Source organism: Leucoraja erinacea, chromosome 34 (assembly GCF_028641065.1).
Source record: "Leucoraja erinacea ecotype New England chromosome 34, Leri_hhj_1, whole genome shotgun sequence".
Taxonomy (NCBI): domain Eukaryota; kingdom Metazoa; phylum Chordata; class Chondrichthyes; order Rajiformes; family Rajidae; genus Leucoraja; species Leucoraja erinaceus.
In genome coordinates, this window is record NC_073410.1 from 1,103,845 (window position 1) to 1,125,948 (window position 22,104).

The window sequence follows — 22,104 nt, forward strand, 5'->3', positions numbered from 1 at the left end:
GAAAGGAGTGCAAAGGGAGGAAGTAATTTGCAGGATTATTGGATGAAAGGAGGGGAAATGGGACTGATGTGATTGCTGTGTTGGGACTTGAGCTATACTCAATGGGCTGAATGGTCTCTTTATACATTTGTATACATTGTGTATGCAAGCAAGGAATCTCACTGTACCTAGTCACATGTGACAATAAAGTATTCATATTCCTCTTTATTATTCTAAGTAAAATAAAATGATTGAGTAATTCCCATGAATTTTGCTAATTTGTTCATCTGTGGGCAGTTGAACTAATCCCTGCCCAATCATGGCTTTATGATTTCAGACTCAGAGGATCCGTCCATTCTTACCATTAATAGGTCAATTCACCCTTGCACATTGTGGTTACTGGCATGGCCACCATGGATCACATGTCCTCGATCTCCTGGGGAGCATGACAGAGTTTATAGGTTCCTGCAGTATTTAAAACAAGACAGTTCCCTGATCTTGACCCACTGTCAAAAAAAGGAAACAATACTGATGGTGGATAGACACAAAAAGCTGGGGTAACTCAGCGGGCCAGGCAGCTTCTGTGGAGAGAAGGAATGGGAGATGTTTCGGGCCGAGACCCTTCTTCAGACTGAAGAAAGCTCTCGACCTGAAACGTCACCCATTCCTTCTCTCCAGAGATGCTGCCTGTCCCACTGAGTTACTCCAGCTTTTTGTGTCTATCTTCAGTTTAAACCAGCATCTGCAGTTCCTTCCTTCACAATATTGATGGTGGATCCTGGTGAAGATGGTGCGTTCCTGCAAGCCGGATGGTCTGGCCAATCCATTTGATGGAGAATTGCAGATTGGGAAGATCTGCTTGTGAAGCCTCGGTGAGTTTCTGTTCAACGTTCAGTCAGTTTGCTGCTTCCTCCACTTGTGAGAATATCCATTGCTGGTTGTAATGGTCTGCTGACAATCCTGTTGACTGAGTGGTTTTATAATTGTTGCATTAATCCATGTGTTCATGCTTCTTTGCAAGGTAGTAACGAGATCGTCTTGCACATTCACAATGGCATAACATGCTAGTTTTCAAAAACACATTGTGTTTGTGCCCCAGTTTGCACTAACAGACCAATTTTATAATGGCTTATCACACTGGCCCAGAGGTCAGAGCATCTCAAGTGTACCATTCACTGTCACTATTCTGCTATAATTGAGCAACTCCAAGTGCATAGTTCACTGAAAGAGTCAGCACAAGTAGTTTGAGCAGTAAGGGTGTCTTGTATGTTTGCCATCATTGGCTGTGGCATTGAGTATAAAAGTCTGGAAATCACTATGCCATTGTATAAAGCTTTGGTTGTCTGCATTTGGAGTCATGTGTGCAGTTCTGGATGGCCCATTGCAAGAAGGGTGTGGATATTTTGGAGGGCCTGCAGAAGAGATTTACCAGAATGCTGGCTGGGTTTGAAGGTATTAACTGTATGGAGAGGTTGAACAAACTTGGATTGTTTTTGCTGAGAGTTGGAGGCTGAGGCGAGACCTGATAGAAATATATAACATGATGGGAGGCATTGATCGGGTAGACAGTCGGGACTGTTTACCTGCAACTCATCTCATCGGGCCTGTAATCCAAACTCTTCACCTTTGGCGACCTTCCCTCCACAGCCTCCAACCTTATCGTTCTCCAGCCCTGCCCTGCCTGCTTCTCTCTTCCCAAAATCCACAAACAGAACTCCCCTGACAGACATGTTGTTTAACAAAGAACTGCAGATGCTGAAAAAATCGAAGAAGGGTCTCGACCCGAAACATCACCTATTCCTTTGCCCCATAGATGCTGCCTGACCCGCTGAGTGTCTCCAGCATTTTTGTCTTCCCCTGACAGACACGTTGTTTCTGCCAGCTCCTGCCCCAGAACATCTCCAAGTACCTTGATTCCATCATACCCCCCCCCCCCCCCCCCCCGCCCAATCCCTTCTGACTACATCCGTGACACCTCACACACCCTTTCATTCATCATTCCAGGACAAGGGGTCACGGCTTAAGGATAAGGGGGAAATCCTTTAAAACCGAGATGAGAAGAACTTTTTTTACACACAGAGAGTGGTGAATCTCTGGAACTCTCTGCCACAGAGGGTAGTCGAGGCCACAGTTCATTGGCTATATTTAAGAGGGAGTTAGATGTGGCCCTTGTGGCTAAGGGGATCAGGGGGTATGGAGAGAAGGCAGGTACGGGATACTGAGTTGGATGATCAGCCATGATCATATTGAATGGCGGTGCAGGCTCGAAGGGCCAAATGGCCTACTCCTGCACCTATTTTCTATGTTTCTATGTTTCTAACTCCCCCCGCCCATTCACCGGGGACCCTGTTCCCACACCCACCGTTCACCCACTCTGGCTTTGGTTCCACTCTCCCTTTCACACCTCTCAACTAATGTTGACTGCTGCCCCATCCAGAAACGTTGTCTGTCCATTCCCTCCACAGATGCTGCCTGACCCATTGAGTTCTCCAGAAGTCAAGATTCCACCACCTGCAGTTCCTTGTGACTCAAATTTATATTTGATGTTTCAACCTCAATAATCAAATTATTTCCACGCTGAATGAGATCATCATGAAATACAATTCAATACACTGAAGAATTATTAAGATTTACATGTCAGTTTGAACACTTTAGCCTGGGGGCTCTCAACATAATGATTCATTCTTGTGCAGAAAGCTGGTCCGTGAATTAAGGCTTAATATCACCACCATTTACGGATCACTTCCTCAGCCGTGTATTTGTACAGGAGATTTTTAAAGATCTGTGTGTGATACATATTGTCTGGTTTGTTTCATTAAAAATAAAAACACACGTACAAAATTTGTTCTTCTAAAGCAACTCTAGTGTTGCTTCAAATAAATTGTTATTAAACCGATTGTTACAGCAACAATACAAACCTTTTGGTCTAACTTGTCCAAATGCCCCATCTAAGCTAGTCCCATTTGTCTGTGTTTGGCTCATATCCCTCCAATCTCATCTCAACCATGTACCTGTCCAAATGTATTTTAAATGTCATTGTTGTATCTGACTCCACTCCTTCCCCTTGAAACTTGAGCAAAAAATAAGTTGCTGCAGAACCTCGGCAGGTCAGGCAACATCCGTGGGGGAAATGGATAGATGTTGATTCTGGTCAGGACATTTCTCCAGGCTCTGCGTCCCACAGTTCTGTTCTAGCCCCACTTTCTCCATCAGGAAGAAAGTCCCCTGATCCTCACCCTTCACCCCACCAACCTCTGCATCCCACACATTGTTCTCCTACAGAGAAGTGGCCATTGGCTTAGGGTGAGAGGGGGGATATTTAAGAGGGACCTCAGGGGCAACCTTTTTGCTCAGAGGGAAGTCCACATCTGGAATGAGATGCCAGAAGAAGTTACAGAAATAGATACAATTATGACTTTCAAAAAACATTTGAACAGATCTCGGGGTGGGAAGGGATTAGAAGACTGATTCAAGTGCAGGCAAATGGGACTAGCCCAACATGCCAACTTGTTCAGTATGGACAAGGTGGACATAGGGCCTGTTTCCATGATGTCCAGCTCTATCACTCTAATTCCACCACCTTCAACGTAAAGTGATGAAGGGCCCTGACAGGAGACATGATCTGTCCAGAACCTGCATCAGTAAACATTTACCTTTGCACTCAATGCCATGGTTGGGCCACACTCATGAAAACTCTCCTTAGCTCAGTTTAGTTTAGTTTGGTTTGGAGATACAGCGTGGAAACGGCATGATTATCTGGTTCATTGGAGGTTACCCCATACAACACCCAAATAACACGTTTGTTTCACTCTTTCCCCATGTTACACGGTTTTATAATAATTGTTCTAGTGAACTCAGTGTGTTCAAAGGGAGTAGGTGATGGAACCCATGCACGTTTCTGGGTTGTGTGTGTGTGTGTGCTTTAGATTGCCCCTAATGTCCCTGGTGCTAGTTCTGTCCGCACACACACACACACACACCCAGAGTACAGACCCTGTCCTACCCACACACTGGACCCCAGTTCCGATGGACACCACATTTGCATCCCTTTTGGCCAATGCCAACCCATGGGGATTCAACAACTGCATGCTGGATGATAACAGTTAGTTGTCTAACATCTCACTTGCTATGCTGACTGAGATTTAGCATCCCACTGATAATTGAACATAAAACCCAGGACTTGTCTTGATCTTGGAAGTTCATATATAATTGAAATACCTTTGAAGGGTGGGGAAATTACTGGATAGGAGCTGTGAATAAATAATATTTATGGAATTTTATGCAAAATTGCTCTTAAAATGAATATTGTCTCTTTGGTTATTTGACAGGAATTCAATCTGTACTTTTAACAGCCCGCTCACACAGAAACAAAACGGTTACATTTACCTTATACACGCAGTAGGAACAGAAGCCATTTCATTAAGTCATTGTTTAGCAGAATGATTTTTGTTGAAATTTCATTTATGCAAAATGTATTTTTTATTTTATATCCAAACACAGTTGAAATCATATGTCGATTTTTATGCAAAATGTATTTTTTATCTACTTCCAGTAACCCTGCGTCCCCCTCTATCCAAACACCCAGGTTTATGAGAAAGACTGGAACTTGGTTTATACTCTCTAGAATGGATTGAGAGGGGATCTTATAGAAACTTACAAAATTCTTAGCGGGACAGGCTAGATATTGATTGTATCTAGGGAAGTCCAGGACAAGGGGTCACCCTTGCGGGGAAATCCTTTAAAACTCTATGAGAAGAACTTTTTTCACCAGTGGTGAAATCTCTGGAACCTCTGCCACAGTAGTAGGCCAGTTCATTGCTTTATTTAAGGGGAGTTAGATCCCTTGTGGCTAAGAGGATCAGGGGGTATGGAGAGAAGGCAGTACGGGATACTGATTTTCAGCCTGATCATATTGAATGGCGGTCAGGCTTCCAATGGCCTAACCTAATTTCTATTTATGTCTAAGTCGTACCAGCTAACTTTTTTTTTCACCTAGCTCTCAGCTTCCAATGGAATTTCATTTGTCATCGTAACTTTTTTTGCATATCTATCATTTATTTGTTCTATATCTCTCGTTTCACTTTCCCCTGACTCTCAGTCTGAAGAAAGGTCTCGACCCAAAACGTCACCTATTCCTTCTCTCCAGAGATGCTGCCTGACCCGCTTAGTTACTCCAGTTGTTTGTGTCTATTTCCATTATAACACCAGGTTATTCTCACCCGCCCTTAGGTTGGTGCATGATACTTATTGAAAGAACACTAATTGTTTATCGGTACTCTGGAGCAAGAATGAAATTATATTGATTTCTGGTCATCTACAGCCTCCATTACAACTTCACAACCTTTGGTGTCATTGATTTTATGTATTAGTACTGGCTGTCTTTTGGACAAACATTTTAAACTAACAGAACAAGAATATGATCTTGCATTAAAAGACTGGAGGATATATCTTGAAGATGAAAGGCACAAGGTTTAAAGTTGATGTGTGGGGCGTGTGTTTTTATACAGAGGGTGTTGGGTGAGTGGAATGCTCAGGCAAGGGTGGTGGTGGTGGAGGCAGATATGATCGGAGCATTTATGAGGCTTTTAGACAGGCACATGGATATGCAGGGAATGGAGGGATGTGGATCAGGTGCAGACAGAGATAAGTTTAACCTTGGCTTCATGTGGGCACATACATTGTGGGGCCAAGGGCCTGTTCCTGTGCTATACTGTTCTATGTTCAGGTTCAGAAGGAAAAACCCCCAGTGGACTACGTAGGATTAGATGCCTGGTTCCTGCCGTCAAAAGGCATACAGGTACAAGAGACGGCGGATGCTGGAATCTGGAGCAAAGAAACACAATGATGGGGGAACTCTGTAGGGCAGGCAGATTGTGTATTGGCAGAGGGATGGTCAATGTATCAGGTTGAGACCTTGCATCAGGACGGAGAGTGTAGAGAGAAGATGGCAAGCATCTAGAAGTGAGAGGTAAGGAGGGGTGAGAAAGGCTGGTGTCTCACAGGTGATACCAGGTGAGGGGTGGGTGTGGTGACCATGGACAGATGGAGCTTGATAGGGGAGGGGAGAGGCTGAGACAGAGGCTGATGTTTGTATAATGCATAAGATGCTGTGCAAAGAAACAATATCATGCCAGAATGTGTTGAAGGAACTTTTCTTGGGATAGATCCAATTCTCTGTTGCTCCATATAATGAGCAGTTAATTAATCCCAACTGGTACCTTATTGAAGGACATACTCTTGTACATCTGTAGAATAGGGTACCATGCAATTAACGAATGGATAGTGTAGCACTGAACATCTGCAAGTGGAACACCTTGCGGCAGGAGTTTCACAGCTGATGGTAACATTTGCATGTCATGATACATTTAATAAACAGAGAGAAAATATGTTCGCTGGCTTCAATCCTTTGCCTCTTGGCGACCTGTTACTTTTAGTTGGTTTAGGACATGTGCTCAGTCATAAATGATGCCACAAGAGCTGATGAAAGCGGTGTTTGTTTTTGTCATTATATTGGTGCCGCAGGTAGGTGATACAAAGCCGCATGTTTCACACGGACCATGTGCCAAGTCGGAGCTCGCTGTGAACAAGAGCACTCTAAATAAAAGGACGTACCTTTAGAAAGCAGATGAGGAGGAATCTCTCTATCCAGAGGGTGGTGAATCTGTGCCGTTCATTGCCACAGACGGCGGTGGAGGCCAAGTCAATGGGTATTTTTAAAGTGGAGATTGACATGTTCTTGATTAGTAAGGGCATTGAAGGTCATGGGGAGAAGGCAGGAGAATGGGTTGAGAGGGAAAGATAGATCAGCCATGATTGAATGGCGGAGTAGACTTGATGGGCCGAATTGACTGATTCTGCACCCATGACATGAATTTATGAACAAGCAGTTCTGAAATCCTATTAATGATTACGTGAAGTGAGTGTTCCTGATGTTCAATATTAAACACAGTGAGCAAAAAGCATACAACATCAGACAAAAGCTGACACACAATACATATAGTAATGAGGGGGGTTGATATAGTGAATGCTCACAGGCTTAAGGTGAAGGAGAGAGATTTAAAAGGGACCTCAGTGAAACCTGTCCACTCAGAAGGTAGTCTGAAGAAGAGTCTCAACACAAAATGTCGCCCATTCCTTCTCTCCAGAGATGCTGCCAGTCCCACTGAGTTACTCCAGCATGTTGTGTCTACATTCAGAAGGTAGTCTGTATCTGGATTGAGGGGCTAGAGGAAGCAGAGGAAGGGGATACTATTAAGAGTTTTCTATAGACATGTGTAATTGAAGAGTTTAGAGGGCCATGGGCCAAATGCAGTTAAATGGGACCAACCGAAAATGTCGACATGATCAGCATGGACAAGGTCCTACAGAGTGGCATGATTCCAGGTTCTGTAGGGCTTTGGAAGACAATATCTAGACCTTGCTGTGTTGTAGACAAATGGGTCCGAGGGATTTATTGTCTCACTAATTCCACAGATTTGACAAAGCTAAGGACTTGTGGCTGGTTCAGGAACTGGGTTTTGAATTAGGCTCATTGACGGAGATGTGGGAAGTTGGTCACGTCTGGAACTGTTCAAGGTAGGATGCAAACTGTATGTCTACTTTCAGCAGGAAATTGAAAGGTAATGGAGGTTGAGGGAGAATCGCGGTTTCAGGGGAAGCTGGCAAGACTCAGATCATTTCCCTCAGTTCACAGGAGGCAGAGTGAATTCTTCACAAAGGTGTTTATGATTATGGGATGTTTAGGAGGTTCAGCAGGAAGGGCACACTTCCCTTGGCAGAGAGGTCAACACTAGGAGACCTGTATTTATGCTAGTCAGCGGAAGAAAGGGCTTTTGAGAAACATGTGGAACTCATTGCCTGTGTGCGTTTAAGAAGCATTTAGAACATTAAGGACCGTGTTCTGTGGGTGCGATGTGGGGAGTCGGAGGAATCTAAGTGGCTGCATTCTCAGCTTGCATCATAACCGTGGTCCAAAGCTCTTCTACAGCATAAATATGAGTGATCTGGTGAAACCCAGGCTGGCTGTTAATAGTCAGTACAAAGCACACACTACTTGATCTCTCAGTTACCCTCAGTGAGATGTTAGAACATAGAACAGTGTAGCACAGGAACAGGACTTTCGGCCCATAATATCTGTGCTGTACATGATGCCAAATACCATTTATCTATGACCGTATCCCTCCATGTCCATGTGCCTATCCAAGCCTCTTGTAGACGCCTCTATTGTACACGCCTCCACCACCACACCTGGCAGCACATTCCAGGTACTCACCATCCTTGTTGAAAGGCCATTTGCCCCGCACTTCACCTTTAAACTTTGGTCCTTAAAGTTGTGCCCTCTCGTACTTGAATTTTTACCAAAATGCATTTCAAAAATGGTATCAAAAATAGATTTGTACAAACTGTAACATTCCCCCTGTTGCTTCAGGCCACTGGGTCAACTCACCAATAAATGACCCTCTTTGAAGACCATCTCAGCTTGTGTTGGTGAGAGAATGTGTGAGGACTTCTGCACTGGAGGCTTACTGTTACTTTTGTAACTTTGTCGGTGCCCGACATGTGCGACACTTGTGTACTACCTACTGTAGGCGAGCTCTGTTGTATGACCTTACCGGGTTGTATGTACAATAAAGCATTTCTCTGTACCTAGGTACGTGTGACAATAATCATTGAATTAATTGACTGTCGGGGCAAATGGCCTTTCAACAACATGGCTGGCTTTGCAAATTTCATGTGTAGGATGGAACTGCAGATGCTAGTTTACATCGAAGATAGACACAACATGCTGGAGTAAGTGAACAGGAAAGGCAGCATCTCTAGATAGAAGGAATGACTGATGTTTCGGGTCGAGACCCTCCTTCAGACTGAAAAAGGTCTTGATCTGAAACATCGCCCATTCCTTCTATCCAGAGATACTGCCTGTCCCGCTGAGTTACACCAGCATTTTGTGTCTATCTTGCAAATTTCACGCTGCATATAATTCCAATTATGCCCTTTACTGACAAATAGTAGGAAGCAATCCTAGTGGAATATTTGGAATCTACAACACTTTTTAAAATGTTAGCTTTCTCTTTGCACTTTTACAGGACACAGCAACCTCTAGTGCCTGATCCAAGAGCACATTGTTCACACCACACTTCCTTCTTTTCACTCAATGGTATTTCTCTGTTGTCCAGCTCATCTTTCCATCCAATTTCAAGTTCTTACCTTCCCATTCAACATGGTCTGAAGGTCCCTCCAGCCCTCATAGCTCTGGACTTGCCTCGAGTCCCTGCTCCCTGAGTGGCCAGTCATTGCCAAATCAAGGTGACCAGGATGGTTTTCTGCCAGTGGTGTTGGCACCGGCCTGGCTCCACAAGCTCCACAACGCAGCGAGATGTAAACCATTCCATGAATTGGAAAGATGCCTCAATAGATGGCAGTCAGCTGCCCAATCATTGAGACTCAGTATGGAAACAGGCCCTTCAGCCCATCGAGTTCACGCTGACCATCGATCACCCCGTTCACATGTTCTATGCTTTCTCATCCACTCACTACACAGTTGGGAGAGTGCCAGCCCTGGACAATGGAATGAATGAGGTTGAGCATTATGTCGATGAATATTCACCAACCTCTATGCGGTGTGTGGTAGAGGACAGGCTGACTGGTTGCATCACGGCCTGTTATGGCAACTCGAATCCCCAGGAACAAAGAAGACTATGGAGAATGGTGGACATTGCCCGATCCATCGCCAATACTGACCTCCCACCATCAAGGGGATCTACAGGAGGCACTGCCTCAAAAAAGGCAGCTAGTTTCATCAATGTTCCACACAACGCTAGTCACAATCTCATCTCGCTGCTACCATCGGGAAGAAGGTACAGGAGCCTGAAAACTGTGAGCTCCAGGTTCAAGAACAGTTTGTTTGCAGCAACCATCAGGCTCTTGAACACTTCACAACACTAACCTCAGCAACTAGACACCTATATAGACTGTTCTTTGGTTGCACTGTAGACCATTTTTTATTTGCACTATTAGCATGGCTCTTAATTTACTGAATTATTTTTGATTATTTTATTGATCACTGTATATTGTGTCATCACCTGTTCAGCTGCAGCAAGTAAGAATGCCATTGAACATACCTACGATACACCTTCTCTCTGCCCCGGCCCCGTTTAACATTCCCCTGTCTTCACATTTCACATCTCTTCTCTTCTCTCCATATCTCACCTGACCACCTTTACTTTTCTCATCTCTTGCCTTTATCTCCAACCAGCTGCAGATCAAAACCCTCCTCTCCTGTATTCACCTATCACTTGCTTGGCTTTGGCCCACCCCCATTTCTCCTCGCTTCCACCCCCCCATCACGTCTGGTCCCGACCCGAAATGTATCCTCTCCGTTCTCCAGCGATTCTGCATGACCTGCTGAGTTACTCCAGCACTTTATGTCATTTTCATTGTTAAACCAGCATCTGCATTCTCGTGTCCCCATTGAAACATGCTCTGCCACTGTCAAGCACAAGCCAGGTTCCATTGCGTGGACAATCAGATGACCCCAGCCTGTGCACTCCCCCATCAATGACTCCTCTTGCTTGTTTAGGAAATGATTCATTCTTACACGAGTTTGGCGTCTTTATTTCATTTTCCAATCTCTGAGGCCACATCTAATTGAACACCTGAACAGTGAAGAAGTACTATACACAGCAGCACATGTAAGAACCACTCCACATGTCATTTCTAACTTGCCCAAGAGACATCTATAAAGTCTATAACAGGCTGCCAGCCCCTCCAGTGAAGGGCCGGCACTGCTTTTGATCACCTTCGCGCTAATTGTTTTCCATGGCAATATCTTCCAGATCCCCCATGAATATTAATTCCAGATCATGATCACCAGCTTGCGTTTGACTGCTCATTGGACTGCACCAAATCTCCTTTTCACTGCCCGCCCTGCTCCCAGTGTAAGGATCATAAAACGTCTCAATATACGGCTGGTTTTCTTGCTCCTCCGTGTATCCCAAATCAAAGTTAGTCCGCTCGTTGAAAGCCCCTTCCTCTTTGTGTAGGTCCAGAATGGCCGGTGCCGACATTTGGGAGGGGGGTCTAATCGTGGACAACAGCGGCAAGGCCGGGAAACCCGGATACAACACGTAGGAAGTGTTTAAGAAATCTATTGTGGTGTTCCTACCGGCCGAGGGGATGGACACGTGGAAATAATTCCCAGTTTCTGGGTCAAACAAAGTCTTTCTCTGGACTTGGATGGGGATATCTACAACAAAGTATTGGCCAGATTCAGGATCTTGGAGTAATTTTCGCTGACTTAATGGAAACGATGGCGCAGATGTGAAGGGCATGTTGCTGGTTCCTGCCGGGGTGTCGGCGATGGCTGGGGAAACACATGAGTTGAGTGGGTCTGGGGGAGTTGACGGGCAAATGCTGGGCTGTGGTGAGGTGCGCTGACTCGGGGCACACACTGGCATGTTGGACAGGGCAATGTCAATATCTGTACCACCACCACTCTGCTTGTCCTGCTTGTTCTCCGTCCGCTTCTTCCTGGTTGCCAGCTTCTTGGCCCGACGCAAAGCCTTCTCGGACTTTGGGGGAACAACTGGTGGTTTTCCTGCTGCTTTCGAGTCCATGCTACAGGTTGACTCCGGCCTTGCATTGGGAGTGACGGAACTGGCCAACGACACCTCACCTGAGTCGCGTTTACCTTCCTCACGCGTCTCATTTGGTGTAAACATGGTTGGTCTTTCTCTCAAAGTGTTGATGCCAGCATCCTGGCCCTCGCCTTTGGGGAGAAGTGGCTTTGTGGGCTTAGTTACCGTGGGGACTATTGGTGCATTGTCTTTGACTTTAAGGAAACCAAGTCTCGGTGAAGTCGGGACGTGACTCCCTGGCCCGCGTTCTTGCTGCTTGGAAAACATGTTATCGAACATTTCTTCACAGAAGCCCACAGAAGCACTGTCCTGTGTTCTAGTCTCCGGTAGAACCCGTGGCGTTACCGCTTGGGAATGACTTTGAAACACCAGAGGTGTGTTTTGTTTCTCCGAGTTGATGGTGGGGTCACTCAGTGCGTAATACTGCAGCTCAATCTTCTCACAACTCTTGTCGTTCTCAAGTGTAGGGCGACCCTTCAAATCATCAACATTACACCCAGTGCCCTGTTCCTTCAAGTTATTCATTTGCTCAGGACCCTGAGTGTAGCTGTTACCCAAGTCAATGTAGGACTGACCGGATGACTTGACATCGAGCCTAGTTCTGCCTTCCCCTGTAGGATGGCAAGGCCCCTGCTGACTGGCCACACACCGGTCCATGCTTGAGGAACCTCCATCCTCCACTCTCTGTGGCATCAACAATCCCTCCTGCTTTCTAGTCTGACTTCCATGTGTCCGTATATCTTGCTGTATGTGACTGACTAACTCACAGCCTGGTTTCCTGCCAACATGCAATCTATTCTGCTTCTGCTCTTCTCTTTCTTGTGCAATTGTCACTCCCTCTGGACTGTTCCTTGCAGACTGGGCAGCTTTAGCTGGGAGATCTGCATTGACCTTTGCATTGGGGTTATTCAGCTGCTGAGAGCTCCTTCTGTCCCGACATCTGCCCGTATTGACCTCCAACGACGTCATTGCAGACTGTGGTCTTGAGCCCCTTGTCCTCCACCTGGGATAACCCCCAGCTTCCCTCACCGTCTGTGGCGACCGCAGGTTCAGATAGTCATCATCTTTCCACGGGTCTAACTCAGCCGGAGGTATCTCAGCAGCGTTGAGGTGGGCAGCGGTGGGTCTTGTACCGTTAGCATGGGACATCGTGTCCAGTTTCCCCTGGTCATTGGCGTCCGTCGCACAGTTCTCCCTGACTCGTAGCCTGACAGGAGCAGAAGAAGTCCTTGCACTAGTTTGATGTATGTTCTGGAAAACATACTTGTCCCTTGCAGGCTCGGCGATGTTTTGTGGCGCCGCAGCTGTTGAGTAGGTGGACTTCACCCTCTTCCTCACGTCCTTCAAGTTGTACAACAGACTTGACGCCTTGGCTCTGTAGCCCAATTGTGGCTGGTTGTCCACTTTCATCTCATCACTCTGGTTGGCCGCGGGCTGGATGAAGAGGGGAGGAGTCACTATGACCGGCTGGTTTTTGGACGTTTCTATTCCATTGACATTGGGCATCAAGTTGGGCGTGAGGAGCTTGGAGATGGACAGAGAGGTGGCCTCCTGAGGAACCGCTGCATCAGCTACTGCAGCTTCAGCCACTGGTGGACATCTTGTGGCAGGGACCTCCTCACTCACTAACTCTGCCTCCATTTGCTTTTTATGTAGCGAGAACCGTGAGTTTCTCCACAGCGGGAAGCCTTTCTCCTCAACTCCATTTTCCACTGACCCACCACTGCCCTCTTCACATTTAGTCCCCTGCAAATGATCATCTGGATCTTGACTTTCTTTGACAATGTAGTGATTTTCTTCAGGCACCGATGCATGAAGATGTGCAGCATCTTTGTTGCAGGGAGAGCGGTTCCCTGGATTCTGCAACATGCTGGCTATGACTTTGTGTGGAGACTTTACTTGCGCCAAAGATGGGGGCTGTATCTGAACAATGACATCTTCATCGGATCCCTGCAAAGGAACATTGGACTGAAGACTGGTGGGGTAGTGGGTTTCAGGCGGATTATCCTCTTCAGACAGAGACTTACTGTGATCACGCCAGGATTTGAATGCACTGCATTCACTGTGGAGGAAGCTGCTCGCTGTGTCAGCTTTCTTCACTCTGCTGACCTTGTCAGAAAGGACCTTGTCTAACTTTTTACCAGTGGGGTTAAGATTCTTCAAGTCAGTGGGTTTGTGACACTGTGAGGCTTTCAGAAACCCTAGAATGTTGGTTTTGCTGCCTTTCGCCTGAGGGAGATGTGTTTTATTTACCCAATAGCTCTCCTGGCAAGCGGCAGAAAAGCTTGACTTCTCTCGGTGCAAGTTGATGATGGATGAGACATCGAACTGCGTGATGTCTTTGACACTATCTTCCCCTGCTGGCTCAGGGTGAACGCCTGAAGCAGCTTTTGTATTGATCGTGTTGGTTCCTGTGAAATCCCTCTTGTTGTGATCAACATCTCTGGGCAGAGAAGAACCCTTTGCCTTCTGCTCCTTGGTTTCAACCAGGAAGCCATTTCCCAAGTTCCCTTTCTCTCCTCCAACACAATACTGCCCGGCGGATTCCTGGAATGTCTCGGGCAAATCCTTTGCTCGTTTCTTGATTAGTTTTGGCGACATCTTACAGTTTTTCAATTCTGCAGCAGAATGCTTCTTCCCGCCTGGCCCTGGGGCGGCCCGGTTCATATTGGCCAGTGATGGTGAACTGTGTGCATCAAACTCACCACACATAGCTTCTTCTACAACACACAAGCTCTTAAAAGCACGCTCTGTAAGACTACTTACTTCTCTATCTGCTTCATCCAAGAAGCTCCCAGCACTTGACGTATCACTAAAACCATCCACCACTTTAGAATGTCCCTGCATTTTTCTAGTTTTAGCTGCACCTCTGTTCTTGAACGAGTCCATGGCTCGGGTCTGCTTCACAGTGCCGGCTTTGTCGAGGTGCTTCTGTCCTGGAGTTTGTCCCTCTGTGTTTCTACAATGCTTTGCTTTGTGCTTAAGCTCTTTGAGGTTCCTTCATCCTTCATCCATTCACGTACCGGGTCATCAAACAAGGATTTCTTTCCTGTGTAAAGATTAAAAAATATTTTACTTGAAGTTAAATACCTGAGAGGTTTGCTTTATTCAGCGGGCCAAGCAGCATCTCTGGAGAAAAAGAAATGGGTGATGCTTCAGGTTGAGACCCTTCCTTCTCTCCAGAGATGCTGCCTGTCCCGTTGAGTTACTCCAGCATTTTGTGTAAACCAGCATCTGCAGTTCCTTCCAGCAGGTGGATTTTATTGATGGTTATCACCAGTGCTGCGTTTTGTAGACACTCCTGGTTACAACATGGAGATCGCCCAAGAATGGAATGATGAGTGCTGATAGGGTTATTTACCAACATCATCTTTTAGAACATAGAACAATACAGCACAGGAATAGGCCCTTTGGCCCACAATGTCAGTCCAAACACAATGCCAAATTAAACTAACCTCCTCCATCTGTATGTGACCCATATCCCTCCATTCCCTGCATTTTGGCATTGCCAAACAAATTAAAACGCCACTTAAACCATCTATTTATAGAAACATAGAAATTAGGTGCAGGAGTAGGCCATTCGGTCCTTCGAGCCTGCACCGCCATTCAATATGATCATGGCTGATCATCCAACTCAGTATCCCGTACCTGCCTTCTCTCCATACCCCCTGATCCCTTTAGCCACAAGGGCCACATCTAACTGCCAATGAACTGGCCTCAACTACCCTCTGTGGCAGAGAGTTCCAGAGATTCACCACTCTCTGTGTGAAAAAAGTTCTTCTCCTCTTGGTTTTAAAGGATTTCCCCCTTTATCCTTAAGCTGTGACCCCTTGTCCTGGATTTCCCCAACATCGGGAGCAATCTTCCTGCATCTAGCCTGTCCGACCCCTTAAGAATTTTGTAAGTTTCTATAAGATCCCCTCTCAATCTCCTAAATTCTAGAGAGTATAAACCAAGTCTATCCAGTCTTTCTTCATAAGACATTTATATAATATTTCTCTGCTCTGCTCCCGAACCTCAAACATTTTACTTTCCATATCCTTCCCTGACTGTGGAACTGCAGGTTGGTAATAGGTGGGAAAATCTCCAATAAAGACATTTGAGAAACGAGAACATTCCTCAAAAGTGATGACCTTCATAGCTTCAAAACCTGCCTTAATTCAGTTATCTGCACTGTTGTAACATGGGCAAAAGTCTAATGGTGAACAGAAAGGAATTATAATATTTTACAACTTTTGGAAAGGATTTACAGAGATAGTTATGGATAGGACCGGTTCAGAGGGCTATGGGCCAAATGCAGGCACATAGGACTAGCCCAATATGTCAACTTGGTCAGCAGGAATAAGGTGGGCCAAAGGGTCTATATGGCTAATTAACTCATTGTTAAATTCTAATGGTTATGAGGAAAACATGGTGTATATGGTAATGCTAAAATGTTTAATAAAATTAACGAGTTGTTGAAATTAAAAGGAATGTTGCATTGTTGTATAAAGCCGATGTTAAAGACTCATGGGGCCGTACAACACAGAAACACACCTTGATCACGCTGATCAAGTTGGCATATTGGGCTAGTCCCAGTTTGCTGCGTTTGGCTCATAATCCTCTGAACCCTTCCTATACTGTATGCCTTTAAAAAAATAATAAAAATTGAATCCGATTCTATAGCTTCCTCCGGCAGCTCATTCTAGATTCGCAAACCTTCTGAATGAACATAATTCCCCAGAGGGGGTCCCTCTTCAATCCCTGTCCTCTCACAATAAGCCTGTACCCTTTAGTTTTAGCATTGTGTACTCTGGGGAAAAGACTGTGAGCATTCACTTTATCCATTCCCCTGTTGTTGTGGAATTAATGTTGGGCTTTCTGTGGTCATCTTACTGAGAAATATCATTCAAGGCTTGCTGTCAATCACACAGACCACGATTTAAATTACAGTAAACATGTTTAATTTTTCATTTGTGTTCAGTACCATAATCCATTTTCTCTTCTCTTATTTAATTAATAAACAGAGCAGAGACCTCGGTCTATGTTCACCTTAGAATTAAGTTCACACAAATAAAATCAAATTTGTATTCACTGATGATGGAAATGATTGATTTCATAGATCAGGTGATATTAACATGGATTTTAGCTTAAAATTAGGATCAGAATAATTGATCTTATTGATAATCTGACCAGATCAAATATTGTTTAACGTTGAACAGCGAAAGGCCCGGATAGAGTGGATGTGAAGAGGATGTATCCACTAGTGGGAGAGTCTGGGACCAGAGTTCATCACCTCAGAATTAAAGGACGTTCCAGGAAGGACATGAGGGGGAATTTCTTTAGTCAGAGGACGGTGAATCTGTGGAATTCATTGCCACAGATGGTTGTTGAGGACAAGTCAATGGATATTTTTAAGGCAGAGATCAACAGATTCTTGATTGGCACGGGTGTCAGGGGTTATGGGGAGAAGGCAGGAAGGAGAATGGGGTTGAGACGGAAAGATAGATCAGCCATGATTTAATGGCAGAGTAGACTTGATGGGCTGAATGGCCTATCTGATCCTATCACTAATGACCTGTGCTCCCATGTATACGCAGGAAAGTTTGGGAAACTCTGCAAACTTCCCTTTGGAGACACCAGAAATGACAGATGCTGGAATCTCGTGTAAAACACAGTTTGAAGAAGGGTCCTGAATCAAAACCTCCACAATTGCCAGTGTATAGTTTCAGAGCTACTGGTCACCCAGGTGTACACATGCTGAAACTTTGCAACAAATGGTGTTTAAATCTCGAGGTGAGACGGTATGTATGAGACCTGCTTGACTCTATCCATAACAAAAGACAAAGTCAGGGATGCACTCAGCAGGTCAAGAGGTATCTGTGCACAGAATGGAAATATGACATTTCAGAAATAAACCCTCCTTCAGACATTTCACAGATACAGCCTGACCATTGAGTTCCTCCAGCACTTTTTACTCAAGACTCCAGCAATCTGCAGTCTCTTGTATTTGACTGTCTTCTCTATCTATTGGTTTAAGAAAGAACTGCAGATGCTGGAAAAATCGGAGGTAGACAAAAATTGCTGGAGGAACTGAGCGGCTGAGGCAGCATCTGTATTCTTCAGTCTGAAGAAGGGTCTCGACCCAAAACGTTGCCTATTCCTTGTGTCAATAGATGCAGCCTCACCCGCTGAGATCCTCCAGTATTTTTGTCTCCTCTATCAATACCTCTCATAATTGATATAATTCTATAAGGTTTCCCTTCTGCCTCCAGTGCTCCAACGAAGGGACACAAGCTCGTCCAACCTCTCCTTCCAGCTCATTCCCTGTAATCTATGCAGCATCCTAGCAAACCTCATCTGCACCATCTCCCCAGCCTCATAAATCTTCTCTGCACCCTTCCTAGTTTAATGACATCCTCCCTATTGCAGGGTGACTCCAATTGCTCCCTCACCAACATGACCAACAGATAGTCCAATCTGAATTGTGATGGAATTGGACAATTTTTATTTTGTGTTGATATTTTTAATGTTGATTTTTGCATAAAAAGCACTTTAAAGTCAATTGATGAAGAAGTGCCTGATGACATTTGATATTGACATACGCAATAGATGCAGTCATCAGTATGTATCTGTTATTTTTGGAATAAACTTCCTTTTCCAGTTAGCTATGCTTGTAATATATAATATACTTAATTTACAATGCTCACTAGCATTCTCCAAAAAATATCCTTGGAGTTAATTCTCTCGTTGTTCTTGATAAAGGGAGAATGAATAAACGGGGTGGTTTTCATTGAAACTCTTTGAGGCAGCTATTCTGCTGACAAGTAAGCTGCCAGTAGGAGGCAGCCTGCTCCATGAAGTGAAGGATCTCCCCATCCAACGCGACCTATTAAAACATTTTAAGAGCATGTTAATCACTGAAACTGGACTCCTTCATTGGCAGTAACGTGGACTCAGTGCACATTATTAACACAGTCTGTAACAGGTGTTTCAAGTTCCACACACTGTCTTATTTAGCTGCCCAACTTCAGACCACCCTCCTGGGAGGGTTAGAGACGACAGATTGTGCTCCCCCCCCTTGTCTTGCTGGCTGCCCCCCAGTGGACTCATGGAGAACTGGAGACATTCTCCAATACCAGGACCACATAGAAACTCCAAAGAAACTCCAACAGTGTTTTTGCTGCAGCTTTGTAATGTTAATATAACTGGATAGGACTTTACGTCCCGACTTGGCTTGTATAGTTGCCATCGACACCATACGATACAATAGAACTTTACTTATCCCAGCAGGGAAATTGATCGGCCGACAGTCACAAAACACAAAATACATGAAACATGAAATTAAAGTACCGAGTGCAAAGGATTGGGGAATGGTCAAAGATTGGGGGGAGGGGGGTGGGGAGGGGAGTGGGGAGGGGAGTCAGTCTCAGTCTCAGTCTCAGTCTTCCCCATGACAGAAGAGGGAGGAGTTGGACAGTTTGACAGCCACAGCCAAGAAGGATCTCCTGTGGCGTTCTGTGCTGCATCTTGGTGGAACCAGTCTGTTGCTGAAGGTGCTCCTCAGGTTGACCAGTGTGTCATGGAGGGGGTGAGCTGTATTGTCCAGGATGCTCCACAGTTTGAGGAGAACCCCCCCCACTCCAAGACCAACCTCCCATGAATCGTACATGCATCACAACATGCAGCAGGAGCTACTATATCAGGAACTATTTGGAGAAAGTGTACCAATGTGTAAATAAGAGTCGTAGCATCACAGAAAGCTATGTGGAGAAGTGGGACAAACTTGGATTGTCTTCTCCAAAGCGTCGGAGGTTGAAGGGAGACCAGGCAGAAGAATATACAATTATGAGAGTCATAGAGAGTGTAGACAGTCAGAATACGTGTCCCAGGGGGTGAAAAATCACAGACTAGAAGGCATGGCTCAAAGGTGACAGAGGCAACGTGTAAAGGAGATGTGCAAGGAAAGGATTTTCACAGAGGGTGGTGAGAGGCTGGAATGTGCTGCAAGGGTTGGTGGAGGCAGCTGGGGCATGTGTAGTGGGATGTGTGGGTCAGTGTGGGTCAGTGTGGACAGGGTGGGCCCATGGGTTTCCACCAGGTTGGAAACAGGCCCATCATAGGCTGCATGATTCTACCACTCACTCTTGAAGAGGCTTTTAGATAGAGACAAGGATATGCAGGGGATGGAGAGATATGGATCATGGCATTGTGTTCAGCAGATACATTGTGGGCGGAGGGCCCGTTACTGAGCTGTAATGTTCTCTGTTCTACATTCTATGTCGCAGACATTCCAGATTTAGATAATGAACCATGGCCAGTGGGCACCATGGCAAGAAACACAGATTTATCCAATTCGTTTTCAAATCCGAATGAATATCTATCTAAGATAGACACAAAATGCTGGAGTAACTCAGCGGGTCAGGCAGCATCTGTGGAGAACAGGGATAGGTGACGTTTCACAGAGTGCTGGAGTAACTCAGCGGGTCAGGCAGCATCTGTGGAGAACATGGATAGGTGACGTTTCACAGAGTGCTGGAGTAACTCAGTGGGTGCAGCAGCATCTGTGGAGCTAATGGAATAGGCAACGTTTCACAGAGTGCTGGAGTAACTCAGCGGGTTTCAGCCCGCAACGTTGCCTATTTCCAGAAGGGTTTCGGATAGGTGACGTTTCACAGAGTGCTGGAGTAACTCAGCGGGTCAGGCAGCATCTGTGGAGAACATGGATAGGTGACGTTTCACAGAGTGCTGGAGTAACTCTCAGTGGGTCAGGCAGCATCAGTAGAGGACAAGGATCGGTGATGTTTTTGATCTTCTCGACCTGAAACGTTGCCCATACAATGTCAATGGTGCACCCTCTATGAACGAGCCCCAGCATTGGGTTTTTAACATACCTGCTTTGTCAGCTGAAGCAGCTGGGCTCGTGTGCATTCCGCCCAGGTCCGTCTACACTTAAAGCCACTCGCCACACCGTCATTTGGTCTCATTGCTGCCCATCTAGAGGGAGAGGTTAAATTTAGTTCAATGAACAAGATCCTCAGCTTGTAAAACTTTGATGAAACATAGCTGTGACCTTCAGTCACTTTGGCAGGCCACAAACTCTCTGAATACACAGGGAACACTGAGAATGGCACAGAGTGGTGCAGCTGGCATTGCTGCCACCTCACAGTCACAGACCTGGGTTCGATCCTGACCTCGGGTGCTGTGTGTGTGGAGTTTGCATGTTCACCCTGTGGGAAATGATGTGGATTTCCTGTGGGGCGTCTGTCTTCTGCCCACAAAGACCTGCGGGTTCGCAGGTTATTTGGTCTCTAGATATTGCCTCTAGTGTGCGGGGAGTGGATGTGTGATCGGTGGTCAACGTGGACGCAGTGGGTCAAAGAGACTACTCCCACGCTGTATTTCCAAACCCAGGAATGAATGAAGCTCAGGTACCTCATGTACACGTCAGGTATTCAGTTAAAGAAATACCATGACATACCTGGGCACCTGAGCATCTCACATAATCCAGTATTCAAATATTTTCTGACACACTCAGGTATTAATGACACTAGTACAGGGTGGCACTAAGCCATGCCGATATTCTCAGGAACCAAAGTACAAAAGCAATCCACTATGGAAGTTGTGGAACTCACGGATGCTGTCACTGAGATCCCAACTCATGCAATGATTCTAGAAGCAACAAGCACTGACCTTGACCCCCTGACCCTGACCCTGACCCTGACCCTGACCCTGACCCTGACCCTGACCCTGACCCTGACCCTGACACATATATTAATGCAGAAATAAGAAACCACAGATCCTGGTTTACATTAAAGGACAAATTGCTGGAGTAACTCAGCAGGTCAGGCTGTATCTCAGGAGAACATGGATAGGTGACGTTTTGGGCCAGGACCTTTCTTCAGACTGATTGTGGTGGGGGGGGGGGGGGGGGGGGGGGGGGGGGGGGGGCGGAGGATAGCTGGGGAGAGGGGAGAGACAGACAGTCAAGCGGCAGGTGACAGGTAGACACACATGCGAGGGGAGAGGGGGGGGTGGGGGAGGGGGGGGTGTGGGGAGAGAGGGTATGGGGGGGAAGATTGAAGAGTTGTGAATGGTGAAGCCTGAGAAAGGATTGTGGTTGATGGGGGAGGGGATAGATATAGGGGCCAGTCCCGATGGGGGGGGGGGGGGGGGGGGGGGAGTGGTTGGGTGGTTATCCAATTAGAACCATTGACCAGCGATACACATTGCACTCGGCAAAGTCACGCATAGATTAGTTTAGTTTGTTATTGTCACTGTTCCCGTATACGAGGTACAGTGAAAAGCTTTTCTGTCGGGTGCTATCCAGTCAGTGCAAAGACTATACAAGATTATAGCCAAGCCTTCCACAGTGTACAGATACAGGATGGAGGGGATATTGTTTAACGCAAGACAAAGTCCAGTAAAGTGCGATTCAAGATAATCCGAGGGTCTCCAATGAGGCGGATGGCAGGTCAGGACTGGTCTTTAGTTGGCGATGGGATGGTTC

The 22,104-nt window shown here is 45.9% G+C and overlaps 1 protein-coding gene across 2 annotated transcripts in view; it reads right to left on the reverse strand.

Moving 5' to 3' along the window:
• Positions 1-10,561: 10,561 nt before the first annotated feature.
• Positions 10,562-22,104, reverse strand: part of LOC129712881 (cardiac-enriched FHL2-interacting protein) — a 36,756-nt gene continuing 25,213 nt past the window's right edge. For both annotated transcript variants that reach the window (XM_055661614.1, XM_055661613.1), the window contains exons 3-4: positions 20,489-20,591; positions 10,562-14,664 (exon numbers count right to left, since the gene is read on the reverse strand). In XM_055661614.1, coding sequence (XP_055517589.1) covers positions 10,785-14,504 — 3,720 coding nt within the window. In that variant the 5' untranslated portion in view covers positions 14,505-14,664; positions 20,489-20,591 and the 3' untranslated portion in view covers positions 10,562-10,784. The remainder of the gene's footprint in view (positions 14,665-20,488; positions 20,592-22,104) is intronic.